Source organism: Anolis sagrei, chromosome 4 (assembly GCF_037176765.1).
Source record: "Anolis sagrei isolate rAnoSag1 chromosome 4, rAnoSag1.mat, whole genome shotgun sequence".
In the NCBI taxonomy this organism is placed as follows: Eukaryota; Metazoa; Chordata; class Lepidosauria; order Squamata; family Dactyloidae; genus Anolis; species Anolis sagrei.
Window position 1 is genome coordinate 223,309,845 of NC_090024.1, and position 24,930 is coordinate 223,334,774.

The following is a 24,930-nucleotide window of genomic DNA, read 5'->3' on the forward strand; positions in this document are numbered from 1 at the left end:
ACTTACAGACTCATAATGGTGTCTTTTGAAAGACAAGGAATGTCCTCCAGATTATATGTTCCATTGTGATCTCTTCTACACTAATTACTTCCATCTTGAAAATGCCCAACATTAATAAGTATCACGGTATCCAGGCATTTAGTACAATGAAAACAGTCTTTGGACCATCTTTCCAACTCATGTTCTACTTATCATTAGTACTGGGTTAAAATGTTTCACAAGGTGGAATCTCTTTTCCTGTAGTTTGAAGCCACTCTACAACAACATCAATTTCTATTACCATCCAAATGCATTTAAATCTTCTATCACACAGATAGATCTAGATAGCTACAACTAAACACTTTAAAATGTTATCAAAAAACACCATACCAAATATTAAAGCCGTACGTTGCCAAGGAAGAGTTGAGTTAGGCTTTAGGACAGGGGCCCTCAAACTTTTCACAGTCTCCCAGACTGTTGGGGCGGTGGCAGGGGCAGATTATATTTTTTTATTTCCCTGTTTAGTTCTTAGGAGAGTATCCATTCCTGTATCTTGGAACACCTGACCATCTGCATTTCCATCATTTTGGGAGTTATGCATAATGAAAGTATAGATGTGTCAAGAAGAGTCAATACTAGGTTCAACATGAAAACTTAATTAAAAATGTTAAGCAGTATGTTTCTAAAATATTCAAAATTACAGATTCAAGGAGCAAACCTTTCTTTGCAAGTCTGTCTCAAGAAAATAATAATGCCTTTTTATTCAGCTAAGTTTTTGGCAACTGACTGGTTGTTGGTGAAAATGCTCTTAGTGGAACTGAAGGATTCTACAGTCTATAGATTTGCATTACATTTGGTTGTGTTTTAATATGAAAATATAATTAAGTTTTCATAATATCCTGTAGAGGATGCTTTCCTGAACTTTGTGCATGGATACACAAAACTGCAGATGATAGTAAAGCCATGCACATCATAGAGTCACACTGAAGGACCCTAGATAGCACCTAGGAAGGACATATTTTGTCAGATGTGGATAAACTGAACTGTGGATGCTGGTTCCCCTGGATATGTGGTCACATGTATGGTTTATTGTGTTTTTATCTGTATAACCTCTTTAAAATAATCCTGGTATAAGCCACTTTAAATACCAATTTTGAGAAAAAATAGATATGTAAAACAATGCACAACACATGTCTTGGAAACCAAGTAGGGCACTGAACTCAGTAAGACTTTGTTTGAATAGGCATCCACAGAGTAGCATTTCTTTTGTTGGGAATTCTGGTGGGATAATTGACATTTAAGCTGCTGATACTTGTATATAAGTATATAAATATAGTGAGGAATTTAGTGCAGTAATGACCTCCTATATTTGAAGGAACATATTCTTGAATTTACTATGGAAATGGAATCCCCAGTGGCACAGCAGGATAAACCACTGAGCTGCTAAACTTGCTGACTGAAAGGTTGGTGGTTTGAATCTGGGGAGCAGGGTGAGCTTCCACTATTAGGTCCAGCTTCTGACAACCTAGCATTTTGAAAACATACAAATAAGAGTAGATCAATAGGTACCTCTTCTGCGGGAAGGTAGCAGTGCTCCATGCAGTCATGCTGGCCACATGACATTGGAGGTGTCTATGGACAACACCCGCTCTTTGGCTTAGAAATGGAGATGAACACCACCCCCCAGAGTGGTGGGGTTTTTTTATTATTATTATTATGGAAATAGGAAAGCATGGATAATAGCAAACCCTGTTGAAATGAATGGTTTATGCTGGAAGAACTAGAACATTTTCTAGGGATCTATCTTCTCTAAGAATTTGCTGTCCTCCAATACGATGCTATGGAAATGTCTAATGGAAGCATACTATAGAATCACTTGTGGACCTAGAAAATTCCTAGAAAAGACATGTTTTGTTGGATGTGAGTAGGTGAAGCTTCAAATAGAAGTTCCATGGGTATGGCAGTTGTACTGTACAGATCAAAGAAAAATGTGTGTATACTACAGAATATTCGCATCACTGATATATAAGTCTGTCCAAACACTAAGCTTCTCTGCAGAGGTCCTGTTATATGACTTACTATCCTGTGATGTTATGCTAGTGGGTACACAAGCTAGGGTTTTCTCTATACCAGCATCCTGACTGTGAAATCCCTTCCCAAGAGAGGTTGGTCTTCTGAGTTTCCAGCAGTCAATGAAGACTTTGCCATTTTACTTGGCCTTTGGTTCTTAAAATGGATTTGACTTTTCTGGATATTTTTAATGGTTGCTAATTGTTTCAGGTTCCTAAGACTATTCTTAAAAAGGCGTTTTCATTTGTTTTTAATTTTCTTTAGTCATGTCATTTGAATGTTTTTATTAATTGCACATCTGGAACCTTGGGGCCTTGTGTTTCAATGCACTGATGCTATAAGGTAAAAATAAAGATTTCCCCTTGCCATTAAGTCTAGTCAAGTCTGAGTCTAGGAAATGGTGCTCATCTCCATTTTGAAACTGAAGAGCTGGCGTTGTCCATAGACACCTTCTAGGTCATGTGGCTGGCATGACTGCATGGAGCACCGTTACCTTCCCGCCGAGGCAGTAGCTACTGATCTACTCACACTTGCGTGTTTTTGAACTGCTAGGTTAGCGGGAGCTGGGGTTTGCAGCTGGAGCTCACCCAATCCCACGGATTCAAATTGCCAACCTTCCAGTCAGCAAGTCCAGCAGCTCAGCAGTTTAACCCACTGCTGCCTATGATGCTTTAAAAAAACATAAATAAAATAACTAGCGATCATTCTGATAAAACCAGATTAATTGGTAGCTATTCACTTCAAAACACCTATGGCTGTATTTGAAACCAGCTCCAGCCTTCCAACACACCTTAAACCACAGCACTATTTCATCTGCAGCATACTCTGTAAGGAAATGTCTGGGGATCAGCAATTTGCATGTACTAGATTGATGAATCTTACTATTGGAGTATTTTTGTCATATCCAAACAAACCAATGTTTGCAGAACATGCGTGAGACACCCCAAAAGAGGAGAAAATCATAATAGCCAGATATTCTGTAATAACTTACAGGCCTAACAAAATAGCAGTCATGTCCACTGAGCGAAATCAGGCCTGTACATTGGACAGCTGTTATGATTACAGCAACCTATATTTAGCAGATGGCACCCATGATCCAATCATTATTTCCACACTATTACCATCTCTACAGATACCAGACTCAATGGATCTGTACTTTGTATTGTTAAGTCAAATAGCTATCATGCAAAGGGTGATTGCTGTTAGCTTATAATACAAACAAAGGTTATATTTTTTTTACTCTATCATTTTATTAAGCAAATACAGTTAACCCTCTGAATCTAGGGTTTGGTACTTGGAACTTTTGTGGATACCAAGATCCATGGATAAACAATTCCATAGCAAAACGGTGTTCCTTATATAAAAAGGCAAAATCCAGGCTTGCACTTTGGGTGTGTGTGTGTGTGTATGTATATGCATGTATATGTGTATCAAGAAGTGAATGGTGGAATCTGTGGATATAGAACTGGTGGGTACAAAGAGCCAAAGAACAGTCTTTGCTCTGCTACAACACCCACAATATATTTCCCACCCTTCAGCTCAAGCATCCCTCCAATTCTGCCTTGCTATCTCTGGGTGTCCATTATGGGTCTCTAAGAGTGTAAAAGTGCAAGGAAGGAAACACATAGGCCTCGTTGTGGAAGAGGCACCCAGAGGCCATCTAGTCCACCCTTCTGCTCAGTGCAGGACCTTCAGCTCAGGCATCCTTCCCACTCTGCCTTGCTATCTCTGCTTGTCCATTATGGGTCTTTAAGAGAGTAAAGCGCAAGGAAAGAGACATAGAGGCCTCGTTATGAAAGGGACACCCAGAGGCCATCTAGTCCACCCTTCTGCTCAGTGCAGGACCTTCAGGACGTTCAGAGGCCATCTATGTTCTATGTTTAATATGATTTTAATGGTTTAATTTATAGTTATGGTATCATTTTAATTATGATGCTTTGGTTTGTATATCTGTTGGCATTGACTCCTGCCTTTACTTGATATGGATTGCTTTGAGTCCCCCCAGGGGTGAGAAAAGTAGTATATAAATGCAGTAAATAAATAAATTTCACGTCTTGTTTTTCTAAGCAACTTAAATTCCTGTGATGCTCACTTCATCCTATTCATCCTAGAATATCTTCTGATCACCCATAACACAAATATTTTCCAGCCTGCACCAATCTGGTGGAAGAAGGGATTTTTTCACAGCCACAAGTGATTCCCAACTCATATTGCAATGCTTTCCTATTGACCCCTTTAGGGTCAACAGCACTATCTATCTATCTATCTATCTATCTAATTTCTTCTACAGTACTGTCCAACCTGCCTCTTCCTCTAACACAGTGATCTTTCTGGCCAAGTGCTAAAGAACCATCATTTCATATCGATCAGTCATCCAATTTAACACAACATAACAATAACAGTATCATCATCATCATCGGGTTGTTGTGAGTTTTCCAAGCTGTAGGGTCATGTCTCACTAGCACTCTCTCCTGACGTTTCATCTACATCTATGGCAGGCATTCTCTAAGGTTGTGTGTACCCTCAGGGGTGAGAAAGGTGGTATATAAAATAAATAAGTAAATAAAGAAATACATATCTGTGGCATGTCCACAGACAAAAATCAATCAGGGCCAGCTCACACCTCCCAAAAAAGGCTTCCCTAGGCAGCAATCAGCCAGGCTTTGTAGCTGCAAGGCCATTCAATGCTAATCAAGGTGGCAAATTGCAACATTCACACCTGCCTCAAGCAGACAAGAGTTCTTTCTCCCACCCTGAATATTCCACAGATATATAAACCTCCCTTGCCTAGTTTCCAACAGACATCACAACTTCTGAGGATGCCCTGCCATGGAGGTGGGTGAAACATCAGGAGAGAATGCTTCTGGAACATGGCCATACAGCCCGGAAAACTCACAATACCCAGTGGATTCCAGCCATGAAGGTAAAGGTAAAGATTATCCCCTGACATTAAGTCCAGTCATGTCTGACTCTGGGGTGTGGTACTCATCTCCATTTCTAAGCCGAAGAGCTGATATTGTTCGTAGACACCTCCAAGGTTATGTGGCAGGCATGACTGCATGGAGCCATGAAAGCCTTTGACAATACATCATCATCATCGTCATCATTACTACTGCTACAACCCTGTTCCTACATTTTGAATCCATCCACACAAGCTTTTAGGTGCATCAAGAAGATCCTGTCCAAAAAAACTCTTCCTCCCAGTACAGAGGAATCAATCTCAGAGGCGCATGATCCACAAACCTGCTATAGAGTTGTCATAGTCATAATCGAACAAAATAGAGAAGTCCAGCTCTTCTTGAGGACTGATATTAGAAGTGGGATCCGGGTCCCCCGGCTGGGAGTTTGGATCCGAATCGTTGGGGCTGGAAGCCATGCTCTGCACCGGTGGGCAAGGCAAGGGAGAGGAAAGGCGCGCCTTGGTCAGCCCTCTGCCTCCCGCACACCTTTGCGCAAATGGAAATATTAGCGGGAGATGGTGATGGCAGAGGTGGTGGTGGTGGTGGGAGAAGCTTCCTTAAAGTTCTGGGACTTTAATCTCTTCGCTTTGTAAGTCCCAAGCCGGGAGGGTCTCCCGCCAGGAAGGCTCAAATGCACCTGCAAGGCGCGCCTGGGAGAGAAAGGTGAAGCCAGTGCAGCCAGGCTGGGCTCGCTCGCCTCCACACTGCGCTCCAAACACCAGCCAGAAGAGGAGAGCAATTAGCCAAGCGCACAGTAGCAACTTCCTGCTTCTTGCCGCCGCCGCCACCTGCGGAGGGGAGGCGGGGGCTCTTTCAAGCGGGGGGGGGGGGGGAGAGAAGCAACAGTGGCTGTTCCCACAGGCACACGTCTCCCCTCCCCGCCACTTTCCACCCAGAGGGGAAAAGAGCAGGAGTATAACTCGGAGTGCATCGACTACACTGTAAAACTAATGCCGCTTGACACCACTAACTCCCACGAAGTCATGGGAGCTCCAGTTGGACATGGTCTTTAGCCTTTCCTGGCAAAAAGAAATATTATTGCAGTGCTTCTCAACCTGTCAGTCCCCAAGTGTTTTAGCCTTCAACTCCCACCTGGCATTTCTGGGAGTTGTAGGCCAAAACGCCTGGGGACCCACAGGATGAGAACCACTGTATTAATAAAAGAAGTCAACATTGACACCAGGCTTCAGCCCCCCCCCCCCCCCCCAAATTCTCATGGTGGTCCGCGAGAAGGCCTTACTGGTACATTATTTAAACTGTTATGTTATTCACATCATGATCTGATCACCATGCTCAATATATCCCATATGCATGGGGGTACTGGAGTAATGATACAAAAGGTTTGCTAGGGTAGACCCTTTTTCACTCAGACTCAGCCCCCCCCCTCCAATCAAACTCAGCTCCCCCCCAAAACAAAATCCTGGCTATGGGTCTGATTGACACTGAAATACAACACTGCCTGAGCTCTGCGAGCGCAGCTTTTTCCCGAATGAAGCACAGAGTGTTTGAGGATCGGGACATCCATAGGGATACCAAGGTGCTTGTTTATAAAGCTATTGTCTTCCCAACCCTGCTTTATGCCTGTGAAACATGGACTGTCTACAGATGTCACAGGCGACTCCTGGAACAATTCCATCAGAGTTGCCTCTGGAAAATCCTATAAAATCTCTTGGGAAGACAAGCAGACAAATGTCAGCGTGCTGGAAGAAGCAAAGACCACCAGCATTGAAGCAATGGTCCTCCGCCGCCAACTCCGCTGGACCGGCCATGTTGTCCGGATACCCAACCACCGTCTTCCAAAGCAGTTGCTCTACTCCGAACTCAAGAACATTGGTGGGCATGAAAAGAGATTTAAAGATGGGCTGAACGCCAACCTTAAAATCTTTGGCATAGACAAACTTTGGCATAGACAAACTTTGGCATAGACAAGCCCTGACCCTTGAGCACTCCAGCTGGAGGTCAGCTGTGACCAGCAGTGCTGTAGAATTTGAAAAGGCATGAATGTAGGGCAAAAGAGGGAAACTTGCCAAGAGGAAGGTGGGTCAAGCCAACCCCGACCGGGACCGCCTTCCATCTGGAAACCAATGCCCTCACTGCGAGAGAAGATGCAGATCAAGAATAGGGCTCCACAATCACCTACGGACCCACTGCCAGTACACTGATCTTGGAAGACTATCCTACTAGAACAATGAGGGATCACCTAAGTGACGTAAGTGAATAATAATAATAATAATAATAATAATAATAATAATCTTTATTTATACCCTGCCACCATCTCCCCGAAGATTTTGGTATCTGCAGGAGGTCATGGAATCAAACCCCAGTGGATACCAAGGGGCCACTATCTCCCTTGTCTGAAATTCTTTGGACCAGAATTGTATGTCAGGTTTTTCCTCCCTGGATTTTGGAATATATCTGATATCTTGGGGATGGGGCCCAAGTAATGCAAATGTAAAATTCACTGATGTTTCATATACACCTTATATGTGTAGTCTGAAGGGAATTTTATACATAATATGTTTTAATCATTCTGTGCATCAAAATCTGGGTACACTGAAACACCAGAAATAAAAGGTGTCACTCTCTTGACCACTCGTGCGGACAATTCTGGAATATTTTGAAAGTCTGGATATGGGGCACTCAAATTGTATTATATTTATTCATATCCCACTTTCCCCCACGAAATTGGAACTCAAAGCAACTCCCAATGTAAAAAAAAATGTCATTCAAAATACAAAAAGTAAACAATAATCTGGAATTTGTATAAACACACACATCCTCAATAACAGTGACACTGTGATATGTTCTCCATACAGCAATCTTGTAAATGTTTGGCTATTGCTAGCAAAGAGCAGGTTCACTGAGTTTACTTGTTAGCTGTTTAAACAGAGAAAGATCCAGATAGCAGGATGTTCATTCCGAGCTCTCTTGCATCTCTGTTCGTATTGAAATTCTATAGCTTGCCCAGTAACTACTTCTTTCACATGAGGCTTAAAATATCCACAAAGGAGACTTCCCAGGTGTCTAATGACAACTGGCACAGTTTAAATTATTGTTACTTAGATGTAAGGCCCATTAAATTAGAGTTAATTATTCCATAAGCTCCAACTGTCCTGATTTGGCAGGGTTTTTTTTCCATGTCAGGAGTGACTTGAGAAACTATGGTATGAGAGAATTGGCCGTCTGCAAGGACGTTACCCAGGGGACACCCAGATGCTTTGATGTTCTACCATCATCATGGGAGGCTTCTCTCATGTCCCCGCATTAAGAGCTGGAGCTGAAAGAGGGAACTCATATGCGCTCTCCCCGGATTTGAACCTCGAACCTGTCGGTCTTCAGTCTAACCCATTGCGCCACCGGGGGCTCCAATTTGGCAGTGATAAGACCTACATAATACTGTGTTCCCTCTTTTTCAGCCTCCTTTAGATTGCACTGGTTTCTCTCCTCTCCTACTTTCTCCCTTTGTCCACCTGTTAGATTCCGTTCTACCATGCAACTGGCAGAAGGGACAAAAGGTGTTTTTTTCTTTTTTTATATGATGAGAAGGAGTTCTGCTCCTAGAGAAAGGTCTGGTGGGTTTTGTGATTGCATTCTCTCTGGCACTCAAAAAAGGGGGCATTAATTTGGCATCATTATTGTTTTCAAAAAGGACCGCAGTTGCACAGTGGGATAAACCTCTAGGCTGCTGAACTTGCTGACAGGTAGGTAAGCAATTCAAATCTGAGGGACAGGGTGAGCTCCTGTTAGCCCCAGCTTCTGCTAACCTAGCAGTTTGAAAACATGATCAATAGTAGATCAATAGGTACTGCTTCAGCGGGAGGGTAATGGCACTCCATGCAGTCATGCAGGCCACATGACCTAGGAGGCATCTACAAAAAACTCCAGCTCTTTGGCTTAGAAATGGAGATGAGCACCGCCCCCCAGAGTCGGACTCAAGGAGACTTAAAGGGGAAAGCTTTACCTTTACCTTTTTTTTTCAAGAATAAGAAGTTGGAAGTATAAACTTGAAGGAGGGAGGCCACAATTTACCAGATTTCAGTGTATAAACCTGTTTTGTTTTAATCAGGAGAAATCCTTAGTAGGTTGGGTCTACAGGGGAGGAAGACAGACAACTTCAGAAGAGAGGAGTCCTTACAAAAATATGTGTTTTGAATGGCGAAAAGATGAAATGGAGCTTTAAGAGAACTGAAAGAATGTTTGGTGGAGGTAGTAAAAGGAATGTGCACATTCCTACTTAACTATCCCATCTTTTGCTTTTCACTGCCAAGTTCTACCTTTCAAGAGACTCCTCCAAAGTTTTGACTCATTCTGATGTTTCTGCATATTTCTCAGATTTTTGAAAGTGAGAAATCTCCAAAACTAATAGCATTATATTCCTTTCCGTTTCACTTGCTGTTCACATCTTTGTGTATATGCCTCTTACATGAAGAATATATCGCAATGCCTGTGTTGGATCGGGTCACACTCCCCCTGAAGACACAGGTCTGCAGTCTGCGGTTGATCCTGGATTTAGCATTGCCCCTGGAACCCCAGATGTCGGCGGTGGCCAGGAGCACCTTTGCACAGTTAAAACTTGTGCGCAAGCTGCACCCATACCTTGAGACATCATGGTAGTTCACGCCTTAGTCACATCCCATTTGGATGATGTTATTGGATCATAGTAACCTGTTTCAGGTGCCAATTTGGGAGCTAATATTTTCCCAACTAATATGAATTATTTGAGCACAATTTCTAGTATCTCAAGCAAAGTTCAGAGCATCAGAAGCCTGCCTATTAATGTAAATATGTTTTATAATCTTTCTTGTGCGTTCTTCAGTTCAGGGTCTCAGTGAGGAATAATTGAACCCTATTATTTGTATTAGATTTGCAAGTGACTTCTCATACATCAGCATCATAGAAGTATAACAGAACAAAGTACAACAGCCTGAACCAGTGTCATGTGACTGGTTAGATGCATGTCTTTGGCTACCATGAACAAGCATACATGTCTCATCAGCAAAACAGAAATGCAAAACCACTTAATCCAGTTGTCTCTTGTTCCTATTATGCTTCACATTCTTTATTGCTCTGCTCTTTATTAAAACCACTCATCTCTGAACTAATCACCCTCTACTAGAGTTTAGAATGTAAACACTTAGTGAAAAGGACCTACCTTATTTCTCTGCGAAATGCTAAGTACCTTGGATAAAAATAACAATTGCAAACATCTTGAAATGGCAGGTTGCAGCCTTATACATACTTTACATGGGAGCAAGCCCTGTTGGTTTTAGTGGTGCTTACTTCTGAGCAGACTTGGCTGCAGATGCAATATGATTCTTTTTTGCTGACCATTTTCACAAGATCCACTTTAATTTTCCATGTCTGTATGAGGATGAATCATATTGATTTTAATGCGTATGCATATTTTAATGTGTTTCCACTTTAGCAAAACCACGCTCACCACTGTGGGAGAGGCTATCCCCTGGACTAGATGAGCTCAAAGGATTTCCTATTCTAAGTACAGTCAGCCCTCCACATTCACTAAGATTCAGGATGCAGGGTAAACACAAAAGTGGGAAAATGCTATTTTATTGACTTAGGAGACCACCGCTCTAGGAATCTCTAGGTCCTCCAGTGTGACTCTTCAGTCAACTTTGCCAGAAATTGACCATGAAATCTCAGTGGAAGACCTTCAAATGCCTAAATGAATATTCGTAGAAACTCTATGTCTTCCTGCATAATTCTATAGCCAACTTCTAGCAGAAGTTGACCATAAAAATGCACTAGGGAACCTAGAAAGTCCTAGAGAGATTTGTAGACACAAAAAAATGGTCTCCTGAAAATCCCAAGTTAAATAAGAGCAGCCATTCAAATATTTTAAAGACTGTTCTTACATTAATTCATAAACATACAGATTTAAATATCCACAGTGCTATCTACATTTTTGTATGAATATCTAAAAGGACATGGAAATCAGCTTGCAAATGAAGATACTGCCCTGCACCAGTTATCAAAGGGAAACATATCTGTTTAACAGGAGAGTCTTGCCATAACTAAGAGATAATTATGTTTTGTATACACCTATAGTAGCACTTTCATTGTTTGCAAAGTCCGTGAGTCATAATTGCTTTTGACTTTCTTCCATTGTTGTACACTAAAAATAAATCAGAATTAGCTGCAAAGCACTAGGAGCATTTGTTTGGGAAGCTGCATGTTGAGCTATATAGGTGAGAGTCACAAAGCCTTTCAGATGATATTGGACTGCCAACTCCAGCAGACCTATCTGGCATAATTAACATTCAAGATCACTGGGAGCTGCAGTCTCACAACATCTGAAGGACTGTATGATTCTCCGGCATGGTAACCTTTCCCAATCTACCACCCAGAACTTGGACTATGTTTCTCATCATCCTCAGCCAATAGAGGGAAAACACACCATATCCTATCTAATGCTTTTTCTCTGGACACTTGGTCTCAAATCCAATGGCTAATCACAAAGGAAGGAGAATTAACAAGATTTACATTAAGTGTTGTCATGTTTGTGTGTATGTTCTTTCAGGTGAGCTGTCAATTTATAGTGATCCCATGAATTTCATAGGATTTTCTTAGGCAAGAGGTGGTTTTGCCAATTATTTCCCCTAAAAGAAAGTGTGGTTGGACTGGATAGCCCTTGTGGTCCCTTCCAACACTATAATTCCATGATTCTATGAACTATACTGGTAATACACAGCACCTAATATTTGTTGGTGGTCTGCCATCCAAATTCTAACCAAGGCTGACCCTGCTTAGTGTCCAAGATCAGATAAGATCTTTAGAGTAATTAGGCAATAAATGTTGGCAATAAATGTTGGCAACATAAATTACTCAATAAATTACTTTAGAGTAATTAGGCAATAAATGTTGGCTGACCATTCCATAATCTAATAACTTGGTCTACTTTGATTGGGATTGGTAATTAGAATTAGGCCTTGGAGTCTTTAGAAGATGCCTTGATAAAAATGTTGAATCATACATCCAATTATGATGTTTACTTTACTTTGTGACTGTATAAAGTCAAAGTGATTGATGACTGTGAATATTCTTTTGTTTAAATGTGCCCTCGAGTGGAGAATGTTGGTATTTACATAACCTGGGCAAACCTAAATTTTCAAGAGTTTTCTTGAAATGGTAAACACCTGACTGAGAAAAATCCAGTAAAATATTAATGGCATATAACTGGTGAGTAGATACTGTTGCATCAAAAGCAATCCATTAACAAAACCTGGCAAATATATTAAAGGTTACAATAAAATGTATTAGTATTGGTTAGTAATGTAGCTAGTAGGATTTTTTTTTAATGTGTCAGAAGCGAATTGGGAATATACTGCACATCACTTCTGGTGTGAGAGAATTGACCATCTGCAAGGACGTTGCCCAGGGGATGCCAGATGTGTTACGATCCTGTGGGAAGCTTCTCTCATTTCCCTGCATAGGAAGCTGGGGTTGATAGATGGGAGCTCACGCCATCTCACGGATTTGAACCACTGACCTTCAGGTCTTCAGGTCAGCTGTTCAGTCGGCACCCATTGCGCCACTGTGGCTCCTGTAGCTAGTAGTAATGTATTAGTAATGAAGATTTGATTTCCATTGGTTTTTGACTCACTTGCCTGAATTGCCCAGAGATCTTCTGCCTTTCAGGAACTGTGCTGTAAAACATTTTGCATCTTCTGTCTATATGTCCGGCATTATGACCTGAGCTAATTTTGTAAGAAGCTTGAGGTATGGAAAGATAATGTTTTGCTGTAGTGAAATCCTGACATTTGTAGTATGTATGATGAAGCACCAGCACTCTTTGGCAGAGAAGTTATAAAACTACAACTCCCATGATTCCATAGCATTGAGCCATGGCAGGCAGTTGAAATGATGTCAAACAGCATTAATCAATCACAACTCCTCTGTTGCGCCAGCTCTACTGTCTGCCAGTTTGCTACCAGGCATAATTCAAAGTGCTGGCTTTAGCCTATAAAGCCCTAAACGATTCCAGCCCAGCTTAATTGTCTGAACGTATCCCTCCTTATGAACCAGCTAGGAACTTAAGATCTTCTGAGGAGGCTCTGCTCTCAATCCCGCCTTCATCAGAGGCGTGCCTGGCAGGGATGAGAGACAGGGCCTTCTCAGTGGTGGCCCTTCAGCTATGGAACTCCCTCCCTAGGGATATTAGATTGGCCCCCTCCCCCCTGACATTCCAAAAAAGTAAAAAAAAAAACCTGGCTCTTTGAACAAGCCTTTGGAAACACAGTGTAATAGATGAATATGAAACCAGGAAAGAGTGAACATGGAACGACTTAGATAATGCTTTTGGGAAATGACTTAACAGAAAGTCACTGGTGATTATATGTTTTTATTGATTTTACATGGTTTTCATAATGTTTGTTAAATGCTTTTAATTGTGCTTTATGACTATCGTGGCATTGAATTGTTGCCAGTTTGTAAGCTGCCTTGAGTTGCCTTCGGGCTGAGAAAGGTGGCATAGAAATACTGTAAATAAATAAATAATAATAATTTCTACAGCATAGATGCACCCTCAGTTATCTTCTGTTTGAAAGACAATGGCATGGGGAATGATGGACTCTAGCGAAAAATATTCACACACTGATCTGATCTGAATTCAAATGGCATAAACATGAAGTACTGGGAAAGTGAGAAGAACTATCATCTAACTGCATATTGGGTTTTACTGCTCAGAGCTAGGCCCATTAAAAATGAACACTCTTCAAAACAAAGCAAGCAGATGGAAGACCCACCCACTCACCAACCCAGCCCCTGCAAAAGGATGTCATTTCGGGTCATTTTTTTTTAAAAAAAAAATCAGTTTTGGGGTCAGTTTGAGTCAGAGATATTTCTCCCAATCTGAAGTAAAGTGTGGTTTGGGTCGGAAAAGCCAATGGAAAATTTGCTCATAATCTCCATGTTCCCATTAAAAATGCTGAAGGCAGCCTTGAAAACCAATGGAATGTACATATCGTAATAAAAATATATATCTATTAAGCCAAATAGTGGAAAAGGGTTCATAAGATATTATTATCCCAGGCCTGTTCTCTAAAGAGGTGGATGATGAAATTATTTTACTTGGGCAAAAGGGTTTGTTCAGTTCAGCTTCCACCCATTATACCTTGAATATGAATCTTCTTAGGCAATGAATTGGGAATCAAAGATATCAAGCATCTGGAATTTAGGGATGCAGTTCTTCTAAGGATGCCATTTCAGAAGTAAATCCTACTGCAATGGTTTACATTTATCTTTTTTAAAAGCAACAACAAAATGTACACTTGTCCAAGTATTTTGAAACAGAGAAAAAAAACAAGCTTGTTTTATCGTGACTAGATTTGGGCTAAGTCCCTTTATACACTGCCAGAAAAAATCCAAATGATCTGCTTTGAACTGGATTATATGACAGTGTAGACTCATATAATCCAGTTAAAAACAGATTATGTGGATTATCTGCTTTGATAATCTGGATTATACAGATTTGTAGAAGTGGTCAAAGTTAGTTGTGCTTAGGTCTTTTTTTCATGTCAGGAGCAACTTGAGATACGACAGTCCTTTCTGGTGTGAGAGAATTGGCTGTCCACAATGACATTACCCTGGGGACACCCAAATGTTTTAATGTTTTACCGTCCTGTGGGAGGCTTCCATCATGTCCCTGTATGGGGAGCTGGAGCTGACAGAGGTAGCTCATCCCTTATGACATGTTGGTCTTCAGTCCTGCCACACAAGGGTTTAACCCATTGCACCCCGGGGGCTCCTTAGGTATTATGAAAAGACTTAAGTCCAACTGACCTTGGCACACCAAAACTTACCAGGAAAGTGTTGATTTGGTGGAACTGCCTAACATGTGTTTGACACACCATTTGCATGCCTAACCTAAAAGATGTAGTCCAAGCACAGCCATATCAATTTTCAAATTGACATCTAGAGTAGTCATCTTTCACTATACTTTTGTTCTGGAACTGGGTGTAGTTCCAAGTTTTGCAAAAATTTGGTGTCAAACACTGCTGTCATTGTTGCTATAGGTTTTATTGGTGACCAAAGATGTATGCAGCAAGGAATTTCTTCCCGTTTATTGAGGTGATTCAGCACCTCTTAGAAACCTTTTGACAATTCATGCCAATTGATCGAGTTCCTCATTGCCTGCTAAATGGGGTCCTGAAACAGATATGCCATACTAACAGATTCCTAGGGATTATACAAGAGTAAGCACACACACAATAATACAATACAAGTGTGAACCATCTCCCCACCCCTCCATGCTATGAGAGCTGCACAAGCAAGAAACCAGAAAGTACGCTTATCTGACATCTACCAATCTCTGTGGATTAACTGAGGCCCCTTCTACACTGCCATATCAAATCTGGATTATCTGCTTTGAACTGGATTATATGGCAGTGTAGAAGAGGCCTGATAGTCTACTGCACTTTCATTGCCCCAAAGAGAACCTAGTTTCATAGAATCATAGAATTGGAAGAGACCTCGTGGGCCATTCAATCCAACTCCCTGCCAAGAAGCAGGAACGTTGCGTTCAAAACACCCCCGACAGATGGCTCTCCAGCCTCTGTTTAAAAGCCTCCAAAGAAGGAGTCTCCACCACACTATGGAACAGAGAGTTCCACTGCTGAACAGCTCACACAGTCAGGAAGTTCTTCCTAATGTTCAAGTGGAATCCCCTTTTCTGTAGTTTGAAGCCATTGTTCCGTGTCCTAGTCTCCAGGGCAGCAGAAAACAAGCTTGCTCCCTTCTCCCTATGACATCCCCTCACATATTGGATCCATGGCCCTCGTCATGTCTTCTCTAAGCCTTCTCTTCTTCAGGCTAAACCTGCCCATCTCTTTAAGTCGCTCCTCATAGGGCTAGGTCTCCAGTCCCTTGATCATTTTAGTCACCCTTCTTTGGACACATTCCAGCTTGTCAATATCTCCCTTCAATTGTGGTGCTCAGAAATGGACACAATATTCCAGGTGTGGTTTGACCAAGGCAGAATAGAGGGGTGGCATGACTTCCCTGGATCTAGACACTAGAATCCTATTTATGCAGGCCAAAATCCCATTGGGTTTTGTTTTTTTTTTTGCTACCGCATCACATTGTTGGCTCGTGTTTAATTTGTTGTCCACAAGGACTTCAAGATCTTTTTCACACATACTGCTCTTGAGCCAGATGTCCCCCATTCTATATCTTTACATTTCATTTTTTTTCTGCCTAAGTTGAGTATCTTGTATTTGTCCCTGTTGAACTTCATGTTGTTAGTTTTGGCATATAATATGGTCCTTTTTTTTTTTTTTTTTGGTCGTGTCAGGAGCAACCACTCCTGTTGTGAGAGAATTGGCCGTCTGCAAGGACGTTGCCCAGGGGACGCCTGGATGATTTTTGATGTTTTATCATTCTTGTGGGAGGCTTCTCTCATGTCCCCGCATGAGGAGCTGGAGCTAATAGAGGGAGCTCATCTGCCTCTCCCCTGATTCGTACCTGCGACCTGTCGGTCTTCAGTCCTGCTGGCACTGGGGTTTAACCCACTGCGCCACCGGGGGCTCCTAATATGGTACTTATAATATATTACTTCTAAGATATGTTGTAAAAAGAGTCTACTTAGAGTGTGTGTGCATAACATTTTTATACTGGATGAGTTTTGTAAAAAATGTAATTAATAAACAACAAAATATTCCCCCAGATAGTAAGAAACCAATCCACACCTTAACACTGCTAGGCCATTAAATGCTAATCAAGGTGGTCAATTCACACCTACCTCCAACAGACAAGAGTTCTTTCTCCCACTCTGGTGGAATATAAATAAAGTAAATCAATCAATAAATAAATATAATGGGTTTTAATTGATTTTAAGTTTAATTATTTAAATTGATTTTAAGTTTAATGGTTTTTAATTGATTTTTCATAGTTATATGCAGTAATTAGTTATTATGATTTTTTGTGTGTGTTGTATGTTGGCATTTTTTGTGTGTGTTGTATGTTGCCATTAGCATGTTGTAAGCTGCCTTGAGTAACCCCCCCCCCCCAAAAAAAAAAAACAGGGTGAGAAAGGTGGTATATAAATACAATAAATAAATAAATGCACACATACATATCTGTGGAATGTCCAGACAAGAATCAATCAGGGCCAGCTAACACCTCCCAACAAAGGATCCCCAGGCAGCAATCAGCCAGGCTTTGAAGCTGCAAGGCCATTCAATGCTAATCAAGGTGGCCAATTGCAACACTCACACTTGCCTCAAGCAGACAAGAATTCTTTCTCCCACCCTTGACATTCCACAGATATATAAACCCCATTTCCCTAGTTTCCAATAGACCTTGCAACCTCTGAGAATGCCTTTTCATAGATGTGGGCTAAACGTCAGGAGAGAATGCTTCTGGAACATGGCCCTAGAGCCGGGAAAACACACAACAACCCAATGTAATTAAGATTTTGTAAATAAAGATACATTTTGTTACAATTTCCCATTGTCCCTCTGTATGGCGACTTTTGGGGCATCCCGTGTATGTGTACACGCACACACACATACAGGATATCTCTTGCTCAGGCCAACCCTGCTGCCTGCCTGCCTTCCTCCTCCTCCTCTGATCTCCTTTCCTTGGTCGCCACGCAGCGCCAAAAGCCTCCAGTGTGGCTAGACGGGACTCCGCCAGTCTTTCTCCGGCTGGTGGGAAAGGGAGAGCCCGCCCTTGCGAGTCACGCCACGTCACACCACGCCGGGCCCCTTTGCCAGCCCCTGGCCACTAGCCATCCCTGGGAAGACACTCGCCGCGGAGAAAGAGGCAGGGAAGTAAAGGCTGCGCTTTGCCGCTCATTGACTAGTGGAGGACCCGACTTGCACTCTGTACCTTTTTCCACTGCCCTGATAGGCGGTCTAAAGTGTCATTGAACCAATGGCTGAAGGGATCATTTAAAAGACATCTCTCCCAGTTGGACTTCAGTCTATAGCAGGCATGAGCAAACTTCCGCTCTCCGGGTGTTTCAGACTTCAACTCCAACAATTCCTAACAGCCTATGGCCGGAGCTGAAGTCCAAAACACCTGGAGGGCCGAAGTTTGCCCATGCCTGGTTTATAGGGTGCATTGCTGTAGAATGAATGCAGTCTGACACCACTTTAGCCCCCTTTGCTCTTTGCCCTGGAATCCCTGGGTATCAGCACTCTTTGGCTGAGATGTCTAAAGGCCATGTGCAATGACCATTTGGAATGGCTATGGCAGGGGCCCTCAAACTTTTTAAACAGAGGACCAGGTCATAGTCCTTCAAACTGTTGGTGGGCCACAGGCATGTAGCCAGGGGGGGAGGGCTTGGGGGGCTTCAGACCCCCCCCCCCCCCAATTCTCATGGTGGTTTGCGAAAAGGCCTTACTAGTGCATTATTTAAACCAGGGGTCCTCAAACTTTTAAAACAGAGGACCAGGTCACAGTCCCTCAAATTGTTGGAGGGCCGGATTATAATTTGAAAAAAACATGAATGAATTCCAATGCACACTGCACATATCGTATTTGTAGTGCAAAAAACACTTAAAAACAATATAATAATTAAAACGAAGAACAATTTTAACAAATATAAACTTATTAGTATTTCAATGGGAAGTGTGGGCCTGCTTTTGGCTGATGAGATACGATGTTGTTGTGTGCTTTCAAGTTGTTTCAGACTTAGCGAGGGCCGGGTAAATGACCTTGGAGGGCCGTATCCGGCCCCGGGGCCTTAGTTTGAGGATCCCTGATTTAAACTGTTATGTTTATTCATATCATGATCTGATCACCATACACAATATATCCCATATGCATGGAGGTATTGGGGTAATGATACAAAAGGTTTGCTAGGGTAGACCCTCTTTCACTCAGACTCAGCCCCCCCCCCCCCCCCATCGAAATCCTGGCTATGGGCCTGCTGGGCCAGATTATAATTTGGGGAAAAAATGAATGAATTCCTATTCACACTGCACATATCTTATTTGTAGTGCAAAAAACACTTAAAAGCCATTCAATAATTAAAATGAAGAACGATTTTAACAAATATAAACTTATTAGTATTTCAATTGGAATTTTAGGCCTGCTTTTGGCTGCTGAGATAGGATTGTTGCTGTCATTGTCATTGTTGTTGTTGTTGTTGTTGTTGTTGTGTGCTTTCAAGTCATTTCAGACTTAGGTTGACCCAGAGCAAGGGCCGGGTAAATGACATTGGAGGACTGTATATCCAGCCCTCAGGCCTTAGTTTGAGGACCTCTGGGCTATGGTATATGATTTGTGGATCATGGGATTTTCATGTTTCTACTAGGATGATTTTATGCTTGTCTGAATGTTTACATTTTATGTATGTCTTATGTTTAAGACATAACATGGCTGTGGCCAGGGAGCTTTTTGCACAATTAAAACTTGTGCGCCAGCTGTGCCCGTACCTTGGGAAGTCAGACTTGACCACGGTGGTCCATGCTCTGTTTACATCCCATATAGATTACTGCAATGTGCTCTACGTGGGGTTTCCTTGGAAGATTGTTCAGAAGCTTCAATTGGTCCAATGGGTGGCAGCCAGGTTGCTCACCGGAGTGGCGTACAGGGAGCACACAACCCCCCCTATTACGTCAGCTCCACTGGCTGCTAGTCTGCTACTGAACACAATTCAAAGTACTGGCTTTATCCTATAAAGCCCTAAAAGGTTAGGCCCAGTTTACCTGTCCAAAAGTATTTTCCCCCATGAACCATCATAGAGATTAAGATCGTCTGGGAAGGTCCTGCTCTTGGTCCCACCTTCTTCACAAGTGCGGCTGGTGGGGACGAGAGACAGGACCTTCTCAGTGGTGACCCCTCAGTTGTGGAACTCCCTTCCTAGCAATATTAGAGTGTCTCCCTCCTTCCTAGCCTTCAGAAGGAGGGTAAAAACCTGGCTCTGCGAGCAGGCTTTTGAAAAATAATACAGTGCAGTAATTTTAATGTGGAACATGTGCAACTGATTATGAAATGGCCTTAGACTCTGATTCCTGAATGGCTTGTTTTAACATTGGAATATATTTTATGTTTAATGTGTATGTATTAATTTTAATCCAATTTATTTTTAAGTTAGCATTGTATGTTTTAAGTCACTATGTAGATGCCACATGTAAGCCACCTTTAGTCCCCTTTGGGGTAGAGAAAGTGGGATATAAATAAGGTAAATAAATAAATAAATGTAATGCTTTTTGTATTGTCGATGGCTTTCATGGCCAGAATCACTGAGTTGTTGTAGGTTTTTCGGGTTATATGACCATGTTCTAGAAACATTCTCTCCTGACATTTCGCCTGCATCTATGGCAGGCATCTTCAGAGGTTGTGAGGTAATGGTTTTTAATTGATTTTAAGTTTAACAATTTTTTTTAAAAAAAGGATTATTGAAAAATTTTGGGGTAGGGGAGGAGACTATTATTAAAAGCCGTACCAGGAACAGGGTTAGAATTTTAATGATTTTAATTGATTTTAAGTTTAATGGTTTTTAATTGATTTTACATAGTTATATGTAGTAATTCGTTATTATGATTTTTATGTACTTTGTGTTGGCATTGAATTTTTGCCATTAACATGTTATAAACTGCCTTGAGTCCCCCAAGTGTGAGAAAGGCAGCATATAAATACAGTAAGTAAATAAATAAATGCAGACATATCTGTGGAATGTCTAGACAAGAATCAATCAGGGCCAGCTAACACCTCCCAACAAAGGATCCCCCAGGCAGCAATCATCAGGCTTTGAAGCTGCAAGGCCATTGAATGCTAATCAAGGTGGACAATTGCAACATTTATACTTGCCTCAAGCAGACAAGAGTTCTTTCTCCCACGCTGGACATTCCACAGGTATAGAAACCTCACATGCCTAGTTTACAACACACCTCACAACTCTGAGGATGCCTGCCATAGTTGTGGGTGAAACATCAGGAGATAATGCTTCTGGAACACGGCCATACAGCCCAGAAAACTCACAGCAACCCAGGGATCATACCGACTAGCAAACTGCTGTTGTAGGATTTGTGACAACATGTGTACATAACATGCCTCTCACTAAGAAACACAAGGGCTAGATTTGATACTGCAAATTAAGGCTAAGTATTATTTTTGTACGCAAAGAGATCTTTTGGTAGTACCTTAGTGACTAACCGAGGGAAAGAAGTTAGTAGCATGTGTTTTTGTAGACTATTTCCTCAGATGCATGTTTGTATTACTCAATTGCACTTTGGTAGAATAACAGAAATGTGAGACCACGTCTAGCCATTCTTTCAACACTTGCTTCTGGATAAAAGTGAACATCGTTTTTCCCCCCAGTTTAATTAACAAAGGGTGGACAAATTGGGCAACCAGCTTTCCTTACTTACAGATTGTGTCTGTAGGCATGCATTCTTGTCAGTCTCCTTTGAACCACTCAGTCCCATCCACCCACTGCCCACCCCAGCTACATTGTGCCTACTTGTGTGAACACCACCCATAGGTTATCTCTTCTTGAGAAGGAAAGGGGGATCAATATTTGGAAAGGTGAATCCATTTTTTCACTTTGGAGGGGCAGAACAGTGTGGATAGTGCCACTGCCTTGTGTTTTCAGCAGAGGTCAGAGAAACTTTTTGAACTACAACTTCCAGAATCGTCCAGTCAGTAAGCCCAGCAAATTCTGGGAGTTGTTGTCCCCAGAAGTACATTGATCCAAGCAGTGTTTTTAGAAGGATCAGATTCACCTTTCTATTTTGTATCTCTTTGCCATTGCCTTCCATCGAGGTTGAGAGAGTGTGATCTGCCGAAGATTCAGTTTCCATGGCTGAGCAGGGATTCAAACCCTTGTTTTCCAGAGTCCTTGTCCAATATGTAAACCTTATGATGAAGTTTAATAAGAACTGGATGAACAAAACCACATTGTGCACACTTTGTCACACTAGTCCCATCCAAAAACATACATTCAGGCCCCTTCCACACAGCTGAATAAAATATCACGTTATCTGCTTTGAACTGGGATATATGGCAGTGTGGATTCAGATAAGTGCTCGCTTAGGCAGCACATATACTAATTGGACTCAGATTACCCAGTTTAAAGCAGATATTGTGGGATTTTATGCCTTGATATTCTGTGTGGAAGGTCCCTCGGTTTGGTTCATGTACCTTGAATGTGACATGATTAAATAGTTTGGATTGGGACTCTGAGGACTTGGGTTTGAATCTCTAATGGATGGCCTTGAGCAAGTCACACTTTCTCAGCGCCAGATGAAAGCAAGGGCAAAACCTTCTGAGGGCCCTTCCACAGTGCCCTATATCCCAGAATATCAAGGCAGAAAATCCCACATTATCAGAGTGTGGACTCAGATAACCCAGCTCAAAGCAGATATTGTGGGCTTTTCTTGCCTTGAAATTCTAGGATATAGGCCTGTGTGGAAGGGCCCTGACAAATTCTGCCAAGAAACCCCCATTATAGGTTGGCCTTAGGACCACTACAGAGTCCGAAATGACTTGAAAGCATTTAACAACACCATATTAAATCAATCCCAAACCACACTTTAGGTGCCCATTCAACCTTGGGTCTACTTTTATAATACTATATAATATATAATATTATATAATATAATACTAACAATAATAATACAATATAATAATTATATATTTTATATTACATGTAATATTACAATATAATGATATAGTGCAATATAGTAATATATAATACTGATATTGTATTATGCTAATAATGTAATATAGTGTGTGTATGTGTGTGTGTGTGTGTGTGTATATATATATATATATATATATATATCTTGTAAGCCACTCTGAGTCCCCTTTGGGGTGAGAAGAACTGCATATAAATGTCGTAAATAAACAAATAAATACTTTTAATTTCTGTTTCATAGTATACAACACCAGAGGCACTGCAAGTGGCCAGCTACTGGTCAAAGGACATTTAATCAACTACAAAGCTTGCAAATTCTGTGTTTTGTCTGTTTGTCTGTTTGTTTTTGTTAAAAAATGTAATACAAATGTCTGGTTGCTGATGACACGATAAATAAAAAAGTATACATATACTCTGAAAGTCATTATGTACAAATAAAATAATAATAATTTTACGCGTGAAAGAAAGTTTGTGTACATTAATCCACTGAAGGCAAAGGTGTCACTATCTCTGCTACCCACATATAGTGTGTAAAAAAGTAAAGGTTTTCCCTTGAATTAAGTCTACTTGTGTCTGACTCTGGAGGGTGGTACTCATCTCCATTTCTAAGCCGAAGAGCTGGTGTTGTCCATAGACCCCTCCAAGGCCATGTGGCTGGCATGGAGCTCTGTTACTTTCCTGTGAAAGTGGTACCTTTGGATCTACTCACATTTGCATGTTTCCGAACTGTTAGGTTGGCAGAAGCTGGGGCTAACAGTCGGAGCTCACCCCGCTCCCAGGATTCAAACCATCAACACCTCACTACCTCTGAGGATGCTTGCCATAGATCCAGGCGAAACGTCAGGAGAAAAATGCCTCTAGAACATGGCCATCAATATTTTGGTCAGCAAGTTCTGCAGCTCAGCAGTTTAACCCGCTGCACCACCGGGGACCCATATGGGGGACTGTTTATTTCCACAAGCTTTAGGCTGGGACATGGAATTGAAACAGCCTTGGTTGCCTTAGTGGATGATCTGCGTAGGAAACTGGACAGGGGGAGTATGTCCTAGTTAGTTCTCTTGGACCTCTCAGTGGCCTTCAATACCATAGACTACAGTATCCTTCTGGGATGGCTCGCAGGAATGGGTCTTGGGGCACTGTTTTACAGTGGCTCCAGTCCTTCCTGGAGGGTTGCTCCCAGATGGTGCAATGGGTCAAACCCCTGTGCTGGCAGGACTGCTGACCAAAAGGTCGGTAATTTGAATCTGGAGAGTGGGGTAAGCTCCCCTCTGTCAGCTCCAGCTTCTCATGTGGGGACATAAGAGAAGCCTCCCACAGGATGGTAAAACATCAGGTCGTCTCCTGGCCAACGTCCCTGCAGACGGCCAGTTCTCTCACACCAGAAGCGACTTGTAGTTTCTCAAGACGCTCCTGGCACGGAAAAAAAAAATCTCAGGGTCTCCAAACTGGAGAAGAAGGAAGAGGAAAGGAAGAGGCGTCCCACGGCGCTGCCCGGTTCCCACGGTTCGGACTGCAACCCGGAATCGGTGGCCACGGGACGTGGGAGCCGGGCAGCGCCGTGGGACGCCTCTTCCTTTCCTCCTCTCCTTTCAGACTCCGCCCCACGGCGATCCCATTAACTCCCCCCCCCCTCTCTCTCTCCGAAGCCGGGGAAGCGATGCAGGCAAACCGCGAAGCCGCCTTTCTTTCCCCCTGGAAACCTTTGCCTTTCTCCCCGACCGTGCCAACTCTGCCGCTGACTCTCTCTCCCTCTAGAGCCCTACTCCTCAGAGCCAACAAGGGGGGAACAACACCCTTTCTAACCCCAAAGGCGGATCTGTTGTATCTATTTGATGATCCGATTCATTGTTGCTACGAGGATGTGAAGTGAAGTCTTATTAGCTATGCAATGCAGGGTGCTGAGGCTTTCTTTGGACCACCCTTTGCCAAATCCAAAGGATTGTCAACTTGTCAACTTGCCAAAGGACAGCACCATGTGAAAGTATTGGGGTACATTTTCACTGTAGGATAAATCCCGCTTGACAGTGCCCTGCCTCCCTGCTATGGCATCCCGAGAGTTGTAGTTTGGTGAGCCCCCCCACCAACCTTCTTGGACAGAAAAGCCCTTGAAAAACTATAAATCTCAGTATTCCATTGCATTAAGCCCTGGCATCAAAGGGCATTCATTCTAAGGGGTTAAATAGGGACGCCTACGGGGGGCCTGCTTCGAATCAGTCCAAGAGATGATGATGATGATGATGATGATGATAACAATAATATAAAAATCATAAAAATAATAAGCTTGGACACGTCTTATTATGGAATGGGAGAGTTTAT

The 24,930-nt window shown here is 42.2% G+C and overlaps 1 protein-coding gene across 3 annotated transcripts in view; it reads right to left on the bottom strand.

Moving 5' to 3' along the window:
• Positions 1–24,930, bottom strand: part of NFATC2 (nuclear factor of activated T cells 2) — a 161,895-nt gene that overhangs the window by 135,158 nt on the left and 1,807 nt on the right. The window contains exon 1 of one of the 3 annotated variants that reach the window (XM_060772102.2): positions 5,293–5,697. The exons of the other annotated variants lie outside the window; for them this stretch is intronic. Coding sequence (XP_060628085.2) covers positions 5,293–5,425 — 133 coding nt within the window. The 5' untranslated portion in view covers positions 5,426–5,697. Of the gene's footprint in view, positions 1–5,292; positions 5,698–24,930 lie in introns of those variants that run through there. 3 annotated transcript variants of the gene reach the window in all.